Genomic DNA, 14,019 nt, shown 5'->3' with positions numbered 1-14,019 from the left:
CTTCGCAGCCGCCTTTGCTAGTCCATTTTGCTGCCACACTGCGGTGAGCTAAATCAAGACTTGGCTTGGTGCATCCTCCAACTTGGGACTCTTGGTTAACTGGTAAACTGTGGCCATGAACAACTCCTGGCTCCAGCTGATGGCTAGTGAGTAGGGGGTCCTTCATCACAACTCCTCGCATGGACAACACACAAAATCAAAGCTTGGCTTAGCACAGCACAGCAGCCACAAGAACCAGGGCAAAGGGGCAGCGGAATCTTATCTGGGAGGCTGCAAGTTCATGCAGTCTCACTAGGTCAGGATTTGTCTTAGGATGTTGTGTGAACCAGGCCTATGGCTGATCAGTGGAAGGGTCAAGCTGAACTTTATTTGAAGGAAGGGTCAAGCTGAACTTTATTTGAATTTAATTCAGAGGAGGAGGATGGAGGGGTGGGGTGGGGAGAGAAGAGGAAGATCCCCCACCCCTTTTAATGCCGCAAAGGGCGTCTACACATTGCTCATAGCAAAGGAGCTAATCTATTATTGATCAAGAAATAATTAGTGCTTTAAGGGACTCCTGGAGAAAAACCGGAAAGGTGGAAGGCAAAAAGGAGCACGACCACAAGACCACGTAAGAAGCCTCAGGGGACTTCCGAGGGCTGACGCTTGGCATTTGCGTGGTCTGCGTCATCACACTAAGCTGTCAACATGCAGGCTTCTCTGAATAGCAACAGCCAGTGGAAATATTTCATGGCATTTTCAAGAATTGGATTCAGGGAACTCCCACATGGATTGGCACTGGGCGTAACATGTCCACAGAAAACTTGAACCAATTTGCTGCTCACAGCGTTCAGCAACGCCGAAGCTTCATTATTATTTTTCTACCTCTCCCTTAAAAACAAACAATGGATTGCTGAATATAATACTGTGTGTGATTTCATCTCAGTAAGATATAAGTGCCCTGGATTGATGCGGACCTGCTCATTTTTCTACAGCAGGATACCACTGTCTCTAAGCACTGTATTATTTAGAAAAGAAAGCAGCAACACCCTCAACACAATAGCATTATAACATTAGCTGAACAACGGCCCCTTTAGAAATCTCTTTTTAAACAAGGAAAAACTATGTTGGGGGGGGGATGTTCCTCCTAGAAGAGGATGGGCTCTGACTGGGGTTTCAAAATATTGTGAAGAAAATGAAGAAGAGGTAGAGGGAAGCAATGTGTCATCCAAGGATTCCATTTTCTTTTACTGACAAAAATAATAATAATTAAAATTAAAACAAAAATCCCATACAATCTCCTGAGGTAATCTGAATTCTGTTTGAGGGTGTGCGTGAGAGAGAGGAGTGTTGGAGGAATGGGAAGAGAAAGGGCTACAGAACGACACCTGTTTGTAAACAGTCTCTTTGTTCACTAGGGGAGGATTATCTCTAAACGGATTTAGGATCCACACACAGGATTTCAAAGCTCCTAATGTTATCGCCATTCACTGGAGAGGCCGGTTCACGGCAACTTCAAATGACTGGAGGAGATTTTCTATAAGTTGATTGCAGTTGACTGCTTTTTTCCCTCTCCCTCTTTTCTTTTTCCAAATCAACCTTGCTAATCCATTCATTAGATGCGGCTTAATTAACAGGGGCAGTGAGACAAGGACGACGGGAAGAAGATGGGGAACCGATACCCTTCCCCCAATGTTGGTTTTTTGTTTGTTTGTTTTGCTTGAAAGCTAACAGCTATCTCTCCTCTTCCCAAATAAATCTGATCCGCTTTCTACATGTTTTACACACTGGCTTCTATTTTAACCAAAGGCTAAATTCCTCCCTGACTGTGACACAGAAGTAAACCCCATACGGTTTGACATTTGTGGGATTTGAGGCTGAGCGCGAACGGCGCTCTCCTCCCTTGCCAACGTTAATGCAAACTGACAATAGTAGAGGCCCGAGGTCATGTGACTTTAATCAGCGCGGCCCTAAGCCAGCAGAACCACATTAATTATTTCGGGGCTTTCTTTTCCATGGGCAGAGGGGGTGGGGTGGGGTAAAACTTGTATATCAAGAGGAGGAGGCTTCTGCTTCGCCTTCCCCTTTGGGTAGCTTCTCAGAAAAAGGTGGGGCATCGTAAAAGGTCCAGAGCCGACCGCCAGGGAAGTTTCACAGCATCTTGCATTACCGCAACAATCTCTCCATCTTCGGAAAACTGGTTGGTTACAGCTCCCCGCCCCCCCTTGCTTTTTCTGCTTCTCCCCCACCACTGCACACTCTTCAAACAAATGGAGAAACTTTCACTCTGCAGCCAGTTAACTCCCTATAATGCTTCTTGATCTGTGTCACTCCCTGGAGCGGCAGAGTCCTCTGTTTTTAATTGTACTTTCCGGACAACAGCCTACCAGCTATTAGCCGGCGTGTCAACCAGGTAACCCGTTCCACAGGGAAACAAGATCAGGACGGACAGGGGAATATTGATTCTCTCCCCTTCCCCCCACACTCCCGCAGCCCTCCATCTTTCCTCTAAAAAGGCAATGGGTTGGGGGGGCGGTTTGAGGGGGGGAACCTACACCTGCAGCATAATACTGCTAAACCCTGGCAAAGCCAGCAAACAACAAAGGATGCCCTACAGAGAGCAGAAGAGACCGTCGGACATGCGAAAGGCTCAGGCAGGGAACTAGGATGATACCCTTACAAAAAGGGTTCTCTCCCCACCCCCCTCCTCTGTTGCTGCTGTTAGGAAACAAGCTTCAGGAATTCCCTCTCCCCCAATTATCCACCATATAGTGCATGATAAGGCTCAAAACGAGTGCAGCCGGCTGCTAGCGGATGCCATCTGAAAGGGAGGTGGAGTCTCCACGGGCAATTGTGCCAAGAAGGAAACAATGGCATTTTCACAGGCAAGTTAAATGCCTGCGAAGAGCAGTCCACCAGAAGTAAGGCTGAATTTCGTCCAAGCCCACACACCCCTCCGTCTGCCCATCCCCTCCAGCTCGCTGGCCAAATCCTCTCCTGCGCCGCATTCTTCCCTTGCTCAGCACAAGCCATGCAAAAGCGATCAAGTGCAGCGACAGAACCGCAACTTTCAAACGGAATGACAACCACCGGGGTGGGGTTGGAGGGGAAGGGGGGGTGGGAAAGAGGGGAGCCCTGCGGACCCACACCGTTTTTATTATTATTATTTATTTCGCATTTCCAGAAACGCCCACCCATGCCTCCGACAAGAAAATAATCAAACAGGTATAGTAGCTCTGTAAAAGTGCTTACCGACTTTGGGCTCTTCTTAGGGGCTGGCAGTCCTGGGAAAAAATGGCAACAAGGAGGGGAGGAAGAAAAAAAACAACAAACCATTAGCAGCATATAAATCTTTACCTTCCTTAAGGGGGGGTGGGGGGAGAAATCCCTAGGTGTATCATCCGAACGTAGCCATCTGCAGAGTTATGTCAGATTTTGCTCTAGCATCAGAGTTGCCAGTCTGTTCATATCGAATCAAAGCACAGCGTTGGAGGTTTGTGGGGGGGGGGGGGAGTCGGGGAGGGGAGAGAGAGAGAGAGAGAGAGAGAGAGAGAGAGAGAGAGAGAGAGAGAGAGAGCTTGGAGAAGGGAGGAGATCTATCTGCATTAGCTATGCTGACTTGTACTGCAGCAGCCTGGAGGCTGGAGAAAGAAATTCACAGACCTCAGCGGCATGGGAAATTGAACACTTGGACAGAATCTCAAACGCTCCCCTGGATTAAGAGGGACTTAGCTCACAATTAAGCCAAGGATATTACCTTTTGACACGGCCGGCGTGTCAAATTTATCAGACCAATTGGAACGGTAGTGCAGAAACACAAGACAGACAGGCAGATAAGATAGATGATCTGCTTCTACATACTTAAAAAAATAAAATAGCGCAAGCCTTTTTTGGGGGTGGGGGGGTGTATGTTTCCCCCACCACAGGCTTAGGAAAGCAAAGGCAGAAGCAAGAGAACAAAGAAGGGTAAGGTTTATCTCTAAGAAGGGTCAGTTATAAATACAGATGCTCCTGGCAAACCCTTTAAGTTTGCTTCCAAGTCCAGTCTGAATGAGTATAGGCAGCGATCACCATCAACCAGTTAAGAGTGCAGCAGATTCACAATGAATGCAATGTTATTTTGGGATAGGGAGAGGTGAACGGATGGCCAGGGAGCAGAGGCAGGGAGAGATTTTTTTTCCTTTCTTTCATTCTCCTGGGCATTAATGGTGATGAAAATGCAAATGAGAAAGCATTTAATGCTGAGAGGGAAAGCCTAGAGGAGATTTTACATTTTGGAGACAGACCCGGAACACTGCCGCATATCATTGTTTCTCTGACAGTGGGGAAACTGGATAAAAGGATTCTCCCTGTCCCTGCCATTGGCATTTTCTTTTCTTTTTTTGGTAGCACAATGTCCCATTGGAAATGGAGTTCATGCTTAAGGGAAATGAGTCTTAATAAAGGAAGACAATGTCCCTAAGCAGATGTGAGAAGGTAAGAAACAAATTACTTTAGAAATCCGGGAAACAGGAACTGTGGAGCAAATAGCTAGAAGTGCTGTTTCAACTATGTGTTAAAAACTGCAAAGCAACTCAACAGTGTGAAATCTGCTCCCATTTTTTTAAAAAAACACACACATAACATTATGCTCTCTTTTCTTTCTATTGCTCCTTTAATACATTAATGTGATAAATAGCTTCACAATCCAATGCTACGCAGAGGATGAAGCATGTTGTGTGAATGAGAAATAATAATAATAATTATTATTAATAATAATGTGTGTGAAGAATGGCTTCTGGTGACATGCAACATGATGTCAGATGTCCACAATAAATTCGTATTGGCTTATTGATTTATAATGGATCTTTAGGATCAATATGGAGTAGTCAGCTTGTGCTCCTGTATATCAGTGATTTCTAAAACCTTAGAAATCATTGATCTACAGGAGCACAAAGCTAGTCCATGATATCAAATACTTACTAGATAGGAGCCAAACCTGAGAAATGCTGAACTAGAATGGCCCTTTATACACTGATGCAGTTGTACTAAAAGCACTGTATTCCATTGGAAATGTTCCATGTCTGGTACTAGCCAGTAACCAAGATATTTGTCTATACATGGTCTTCCTTTAATACAAGTGGGCCCCTGACAAAATTTCTTGTTGACATGGTGCACCTTCAAGCTTAACACTGTCTAAACATCACCCAATAAGGGCTTCCTTTTGCCCCACCCTCCTCCAGCTCATATGTTCATTTATTTTATTTTATTTTTACTGGAGTGCAGACACAACAGATGAATCTGTTTGCTGGAGCCACATTTTACTTAGGAAACCTGTCAAGGGCCCTTTCCACAAAGTAGGCTGCTAGAAGGAGAGCAAAGGTGGTGGCCCACAAAAAAGGAGCAAAGCAAAAGCACTGTCCAAAAATGCAAGCAAAGAGTTTGGTTTAAATATACACACTGAGAGGCTGAATTCTTCTGACAAGTCACTACTGATGGACAGTCTACATACAACAGCTTCAGCTGATGAAAGCTGCAGATGACACTGCTAATAACTGAGCATTTACATATAAAGCATGCAAAGCAGCTCATATTCACTGTCTTTTAATGACAACATCCTTAAAATGGGCTGTTACCCATATTGCAGATGAAATGACTGAGGCTCATACAGAATGGGTTGCCTAAGTCCACCTGGGAAAGTTTGAAGCTGGAGGTAAAATCTGAACCAAATACATAGAAGTCCTGTGTCATACTCTTAGCCACTCCACTCCAACAGGTGCACATAATGCACACCCTGCAACACACACACACACACACACACACTAATCTTCACTTCACCTTAGACCTCACAATCCCAGCCAGGGACTGAGGGAGAGCCTCCCTCATTATTATTTCCTAATAAAGGGTGTTACCAGTCCCCGCAAAATTTTCAAGTCCACTTTCAGAGAGAAATTCTAGGATCGAAAAAAACCTTTGGTTTGAGAAAGAGGCAAGGTTTTCTGTTTTTTTAAATGAAATTTAATTACACATGAGCCCTGTTGAGGAAGAGGGCAGAAAATTTAATTCCATGGATCTGTTATAATAATGGGTCTAAAAATGAGCTGGAAGGAGTATAGATTTGGGCATCGTATATTGTTTTAGCTAGGAAGGCCTCTTGACTCGCTTTAGACAAAAAAAAAAGCACCTCCAAAGTTATCTTATGTTACAAAAGATACAAGAGAATATTTTTTTTTTTTAAAAAAGAAGCATACCACAAAACAGTACGGAGCGTATTGTAGATCTTAATCATGTCAACAAACAGGTCGTTTCCTACATAACAAGTTTCCATCAACTGGTGTATGTAAAGCCTATATCCACTTACGTGGGGAATAAGCTTCAATGAACTAAGTGGGACTTACTTTCTAAGGCCCCTGCTTGGGCAGGTCCCTTCATAACACACCTCCATCACCTGCAAACCTACAAACCCTTCACACAGAAAATTTCACAACCTCTCCACACAAAACACATGTGAAGACACTTCTGGCACACTTCAAAAATGCATACAAACTGAGGAACACAACTCTCACTCTCTCTCTCTCTCTCTCTCTCTCTCACACACACACACACGCACACACACGCACACACTCATCGCGGCCCTCACTTTCCCCTATCTACGGGACCACAAGCCTCCTCAGTCAGGAGTCAGCCATCTTTTTTTTGGTAACATGCTCCTCAAATGCACTCACTTGCCTTTACTGAAATTATCTGTTTAAATGAGAAATAAGAAAAATTACGCTTTTATGAACATCCTTGATTTTTTGGAGAAAACCTAAATCAGCAAAAAAGAAAAAAAGAGGCATGGTGTGGTGAGCAAAAAGGGATGGAGAGGGGAGGTCCCCAAAAGGGAAATTTGAAATTCAAGGAGAAATGCTTGAAAAGCCATTTCTCAGCTTGATTGGTTGGTTGGTTGGTTGGTTGGTTGGTTGATTGATTTAGCTAGCTAGCTAGGTTCTCGCATAGACATTCTGGGTCAAAGATTAGATGGTTGGGACAAATCTAAGCCTTGAAGCAGCTTTCCCAACTTGGCACCCTCCGACATTGTTGGACTACTACTCCCGCCAGCTCTGGTCAAAATAGCCAATGGCCAGGAACGATGGAGGGCACAAGATTGTAGAAGGCTGCCTTTGGCTGTGTTTCCTTTTCAAAGCTTACCTTTCTGTTTCCAGGGTCATCTCAACCTGCTCTGAACCTATGGGGCAGTGTGACACCTAACACAACTTCTAATTAAAAAGTGTGTGAACTGACTCATTGACCTGCTGCTTGCTTGTGAGAAAGTTTGCAGCTCTACAATGGGGGAACAATCCTTGTCTCCAAGTGTCTGTTCAACTTTAACAGCTGACGTACCAGGAAGCAGAACAGAACATTGGCACCTGAGCTGCCTTTATCTAAGCCAGCCTTCCACAACATGGTTGGCACTAAGGTCTGCTGCCCTCTGAAACGAAACCATATGTCCACCACACTTGCACAAGGAATTCTAGGAAAGCCAGCATAAGCCACTCACTATCTAAAGAGCTGTACCCGGTTGCAGCAAAATTCAGTGCAGGTTCCACCTCTATAAGTTCCTCCCAGTTGCAGTTTCCCATATGTATAGAATTAGATTATCAGTGAATCTGATTAAAACTGCGAGGTGTCGCGTAAATTATAAATGCTTTCTACATATCATAAATAGTAACATTCTCAGAACGTTTTCATGCATTGGATGAATCCCAGAAGCAAGCAGGGTGCCTGAAGAGAGATGGGTGGCTTGCTCAAGAAAAAGTAGGCTCTCTACGAAGGCGGTGCAAGACAAAATGGGGAGCACTGCAAGCACTTTGAGGTAAACTGGCAATCCAGACAGGGGGGTGCAGGGAAGTTTCAGGCCGGAATCTGCTGAAAGCAGAAGGAATGCCTCTCGACAAATGATAGCATCTGAGCGGGATGATGGGAAAAGGGAGACCACCACCGTTATGGACAGAGGACACAGTGGCAGGAACGGTTGTGACTGATAGGTCAAGCTTGTAATCAGAGGGGATGATTGTACCCAGAAAGCTAAACATTTTTAGCTCTTCTCCACAAAAAATATTTAAAAGTATCTAGCACAAAAGGCCACGGGTGGCGCTGTGGGTTAAACCACAGAGCCTAGAACTTGCCGATCAGAAGGCTGGCGGTTCGAATCCCCGTGGCGGGATGAGCTCCCATTGCTCGGTCCCTGCTCCTGCCAACCTAGCAGTTCGAAAGCATGTCAAAGTGCAAGTAGATAAATAGGTACCGCTTCGGCGGGAAGGTAAACGCGTTTCTGTGCGCTGCTCTGATTCGCCAGAAGCGGCTTAGTCATGCTGGCCACATGACCCGGAAGCTGTATGCCGGCTTCCTCGGCCAATAAAGCGAGATGAGCGCTGCAACCCCAGAGTCGGCCACGACTGGACCTAATGGTCAGGGGTCCCTTTACCCTTACCTAGCACAAAAGGCCATGGACCTATAAGTCTCACAATTTTCAGGATTCTTACGCAGGGGCATCTCTGAAAATTTAAGAACAATTGCCCACAAAGCAGGGAGACACACATGCGCGCATACACGCACACCCTAAAACTGAAATGGTTGCCATTGCAGGAAAACCACTGCAGCTATCCTTCTGAAACCTGGCAGAATTCATGCACTCTGAAGAGGTAACCTTGCCTGTAAATTTCATCCCCCAAATAAACACATTATGGAAGTTTTCCCTTCTATCCCCCGCCCCCCAAAAAGCAAGTTAAACTTTAAAGATGCCCAGCACAAAATCCCATTTTTTCAGTAATTCTGAAGGCTTTATTTAGTTTAGAGACATTTAGTATGCCTGTATTATTTCACAAACTTCTGTCAAAAGCAGGAGGGGGAGTGATAGCCATTTTTGATACCTCAACCATGAATGGAGGGAGAAAATGAAGGAGAGATTGGGTAGACTATGACATGTCTTGCTCTGAAACTGTTTGCCCAAGCACCAAACCGGGGTATCAATAGAAGCTGGTTCAGACTCCTAATATTCTATAAACATGCATGGATTCACCTTTTATAGAATTGTGTTCGTTCTCTCTCTCTCTCTCTCTCTCTCTCTCTCTCTCTCTCTCTCTCTCTCTCATACACACACACATACATTTGGTCACTCATTTGGACAGAGCAATCTCAGCAATGAGATATTCCCTAATTAATAATAATAATAATATGGCAGCAAAGAAAAACTTTTGCATTTTTAAAATGAACAAGGGATTTGCTTATGGCACTGGGGTTATTAAATGTTAAAATGTAATAAACATGAATGACTGAAAAAACCTTCCCCCTCAATGTTTGACATTAATTCCAGCTGCCCCCCCCCGCCCTCCCCCCAATGAAAATAGCTGGGGGAAATTGGTGGGAAATATACACAAGCTACTGCTTAGCGTTTCAAGGGCCCATGAATCTTGCAAGGGTTTTGCTCTTTGCCAGAGTTTGTTGCAGAACAAGCAGTAATTGACTTCTTACCAAAACAAGCTAACACACACGATTTGTATGAAAAACACACATATACAACACAGGCGGTTTGCATCCAGACAAACGTACCATCACAAGGAACAGCCTGGAGAAGACTTTCTTGTTAATACTTGCCTATAGAGTGGTGCTTTCTAATTTAAAATCAGGGCATATTTACAACAGTAATTCTAGCTGCCAAGGACCGAGCCAGGAAATAAATGTGCCGCAATCTGCATTGTGTATTCTCAACTGAAGGACAAGGAGCAGCACTACCAGCCAACAAGAAACCACAGCTGAGGATTTCCCTGTGCATTTGAAGATTGGCAGTATTAACACTGCCTTTCTTTAGCTGACTTCCATAGACACTGCTGTCCTTTATTACGTGATGCCCTTCTGAAAATGCTGTGCTACAACTTCCATCAATCCCAGCAATGAGGGCCAACAATCACAAATGATGGAAGCTGTTGTCCAATGACATTGAGAAGGTATCACACTTGCGCCTCCTCCTTTGTGTACTCTGCTTAAGCACATCCCTTAACCAAACATACAGAAATAAACATGCAAAAGGTTGTATCTAACCAAGATCTACTCAAAGTAAAGGTAAAAGGACCCCTGACCATTAGGTCCAGTCGTGACCGGCTCTAGGTTTGCGGCGCTCATCTCGCTTTATTGGCCGAGGGAGCCGGCGTTTGTCCGCAGACAGCTTCCGGGTCATGTGGTCAGCATGACTAAGCTGCTTCTGGTGAACAGCGCACGGAAACGCCGCTTACCTTCCCGCCGGAGTGGTACCTATTTATCTACTTGCACTTTGACGTGCTTTCAAACTGCTAGGTTGGCAGGAGCAGGGACCGAGCAACGGGAGCTCACCCCGTCACGGGGATTCGAACCGCCGACCTCCTGATCAGCAAGTCCTAGGCTCTGTGGTTTAACCCACAGCGCCACCCTAGACGCACTGAAATTAATGAGCCACATCCATTAACTTGGGGGGGGGGGTCTGTTCTGAGTAGGATTAGCACTGGATACAGCCCAAGGTTAACAACTGCATCGCCACCAAGACTGAAAGGGGGATAGGTTTCACAAACAAGTATTTTTAAGCTAATGAATGCCATGGATTAGAACTGTCTCTGCTAGGGTAACAAACAGAAACTCCCCCGAGAAGATTTCATTAGCAAGCAGCAAGAAGGTAACTTGCTGTAAATGTCATGCAGTGAAAGATGAGACTTAGCCTTCCCCTTGCCATCAGTCATTGTCTTGGGGGAATATAGCCATCTACCCAAGAAAACTTACTTTAGCATTTATATAGTAAGTTGGTCATCATCACTAAGTTTGGATATTCTGATGTTCCTCCCCCATTCTCTGATTTAACAGGGATGCATGGCAAAATGTTCACTCTGGAGGTGTTATAAATGTCCAGCTTGAAAATGATTGCATGCATAGTGTGCTAAGCTACCGCTTGTTGCAAAGTTGCATTCATCTCTCATCAAGGCTAGCCTGCAACATGACCTGAAGGGGCGTGCTGTAGAAAATGAAAGTGCAGCAGGATCATTACACTCCAGAAAAGTGTAGCATGGCATGGCGAAACTGAATAGGGAAACCTTTTTCGCCCTCTTGCGCAACACTAGACCTTGCAGACATTCAATGAAGCTGAATGCTGGAAGATGCAGGGTGGAGAAAATAAAGATTTCTTCACACAGCGCATAAATAAAGTATGGTGTTCACTCCCAAAGTTGATTCTTCAAACAGCTCTTGTTTATTCACAGGACAGAACTCAACTGAAGGATTCAGCCAGCCTGCTTATATAGAGCTCCACTAGAACGCAACAGTAACCATTTTCTGTAACTATCCAATCACTGAACGTCACTTTCAATCCCTTATTTGTATATGTGGACCTGAGTGAAAACTATCTACAGTATCCCTCTGCTGGCCCAGGGTGAGAACTTCAGTACATAACAAGACCATTTCATGGTGGATAAGACTAGCCATGGCTACAAGCTACCAGGTCAGCCCATTGCATTCATCTGGCTCAGGATTGTCAACATTGATTGACAGTGGGCCTCCAACATTGGAGGAAGGAGTCTTTCCTATCCCTACCTGGAGATGCTAGGGACTGAACTAGGGCTCGTGTATACAAAGCATGAGCTCTATCACTGAGCAATGGTCCTTTTGTAGTAGGAGAGAAGCATTAGGAGTAGATAGAGGTGGTTTGAGCACAAAGAAATGGAGACATGAGTGAATCGAAATAGTGCCCTCTACTGGACAGGAAGTCTCACAGCAAATAATTACAAACAAATCCAGCTCCTCACAGAAATAAAATAAAATAGAGGCTATATTCATTTTAGCTATCAGTGTAATACGTTAAAACTTACTTTCTTTGCAAAAGGGAATTCATGCCCAAGACTAATTTAATATTCCTATCAGTTAAAGGAATCATGTGTATGCACAGGGTTCCTCCCAAAAGAAGGGAATAGAGCATTTAAATGAAACTAATTATCACTGAGATTATCATAAACATCTGAACCAAAACATTTCTCTCATTGTTCAGTGCTCTTAAAGCCGTGTTTGGGAGCAGCTTCTTCTACTTAGCAAATGACACTTTGGGAAAAAGGATAATCACACGCTATTAAGCATTTCGTATGTAATACTTTTACTGTTTCATAATGACTTTGATGTTTTACTATATTACGGGGGGAAACTATCAGCTACAGAGTTTCTTGCTATATTAATAAATTCCCTTTGCACAACATTTCTGCTGCTCTGTGAACGGGAAATTTTTTATTCCTTTCTAAAATAGATGGTCAGTCTGGAGTTCCATGAATCATGCTGGCAGCTACCAATATAATAACCTAAAGTAATTAATAATCAAGCTCATTAACCAACGGAACTTAAGACCTTCTTGAATGCCCCCTTCCCCTGATATTAATGCAAAACTAATCAACCCTGAGAGCTCATGGACCTCTGTATTGGCAGATCAAGACTTCAAGATGAAAGGCAAACAAAGTTGGGTTGGCGATTCTACAGAAAGTTAGAACAGTGGGTACATTCCGAGATAAGGGATGCCTCTCAGCTTCCCTGGGTACCTGAAAAAGGGAGACATTTCTATGTATTTTTAAAACAGGGGCATCCATCTTACTCTAGACAGACAATAAAAGTGTAAAACAAATTTCTCACCACGTGGCCAGGGAGCCAATGTAAGCTCCCTGTGACTCAGGAAATGCACATCAATATGTTTGACTTCCAAGTGCAAAACAAGGAGCTCTTAATTATTAACACTAATGGTCAATAATGCTCTTTGGTGGAGAAGGCAGGAGGATACTAAACTAACTCTGCATAAAACGTTGCCAGCAGAATTTTAATAAAAGATTAGATGAATAAAGCCCCATTTCAAGGACTTTGCGAAAGTCAAAACGACTCCAGGCTTGGTGCAAAATAAAAAGAGGGGGAAAGAAGACAGAAAGTCTGGATGGATTGGGTTTTTGGGGGGATTTGATTGTTTGCGCAAGCAAGTCCTTTAGAAGTGTGTTTTTTAAAGAAAAAAAAAGTATACACCATAACTTATGAAGCACAGTGTTAGCTTTGTCAAGAAAATGCAGGTCGAGAAGATACATGCATGCAACTCGTTTCTGGTTCTGATTCTACATTCACTTATCCCAAGCCAGAGCTCAGAACTCCTCAAAGTTTGATTATTATTATTTTTGCATCTTCAAGGTGTAGAATCAGTGGACCTGAGCTGAAAGAACAATTTCTTGCAAATAATTCTTCATTGAAGGGCTAGTGATCACATCGAACAGGGAAATGGCTACCTTTCCACCATGCAGTTCATATTCAACAGGAAAAGACCAAGGTAATCAACATACGAGTTGTGAATCACCATCTACTGACTTCAGTTGTCTCCTTCTTTGTGTGCTTAGTATCATTCTCTTCTCGCACCAATTGCAAACAGTTGGACCAGGCAGGAATGGGCAGAAACAGAGCAGCCACGCATGCTTGTACCTGGATCCAGGTGTCAGCCCTCTGTCTTGAACCTGGTGCTTCACTAAATCATTGCTTTGCTCAAACCACTGATGGACTGTTGGACTCAAGTAGGATGGACACATACTCTTTAATATTTCACGGTGGAGGAGGGACACAGTTGCTTGCACACTTGCTTAGGGACACACAGGCTAGCTGCCTCAAGGCCTCACCCAGCAACAGGTGAGTACGCCACTTGCTGTACACTATGCAACAGACTGTCCAAAACGGCTTAAAAATCCCAGAGGATGCTTGTTATGAAGCTGTCATATTCTGAGATAGACCACTGTTCCATCTACTCCAGGGCTGTCTCTTCTGGCTGGTGGTGACTCTACTTTCTCATGCAGAGATCTTTCCTCTGGTGCAGGGGGTCACGGTTCCCATGGAGCACTCTGATTCGGACCAGGAGTGGGAGGCATTTGAGGAGAACTTGGAAGGAGTCTACACAGCACAGGCTTTGTGATGATGCCCCCCACCCTGTCCCCTTGGATGTTCCCAGATCTACTGACAAGGCAGGAGACTCCCTGCCTTCTTCCCTACCTGTGAAGGATG

At 44.3% G+C, this 14,019-nt stretch overlaps 1 protein-coding gene and 1 long non-coding RNA gene across 14 annotated transcripts in view; one reads left to right on the top strand and one right to left on the bottom strand.

Annotated features, from left to right (window-relative positions):
* MAGI1 (membrane associated guanylate kinase, WW and PDZ domain containing 1) overlaps positions 1-14,019 on the bottom strand; it is a 479,839-nt gene that overhangs the window by 53,748 nt on the left and 412,072 nt on the right. For all 13 annotated transcript variants that reach the window (XM_081901311.1, XM_081901312.1, XM_081901317.1 and 10 more), the window contains one exon: positions 3,232-3,263. In XM_081901311.1, coding sequence (XP_081757437.1) covers positions 3,232-3,263 — 32 coding nt within the window. The remainder of the gene's footprint in view (positions 1-3,231; positions 3,264-14,019) is intronic.
* LOC309365425 lies at positions 3,135-8,093 on the top strand. Its single transcript, XR_014166134.1, has 3 exons — positions 3,135-3,204; positions 4,369-4,455; positions 7,164-8,093. It is a non-coding gene; the product is annotated as an uncharacterized lncRNA (long non-coding RNA).

Source organism: Podarcis melisellensis (genome assembly GCF_964234715.1).
Source record: "Podarcis melisellensis genome assembly, chromosome: 2".
NCBI classification, from domain to species: domain Eukaryota; kingdom Metazoa; phylum Chordata; class Lepidosauria; order Squamata; family Lacertidae; genus Podarcis; species Podarcis melisellensis.
This window is presented reverse-complemented; position numbering and strand designations above follow the sequence as displayed.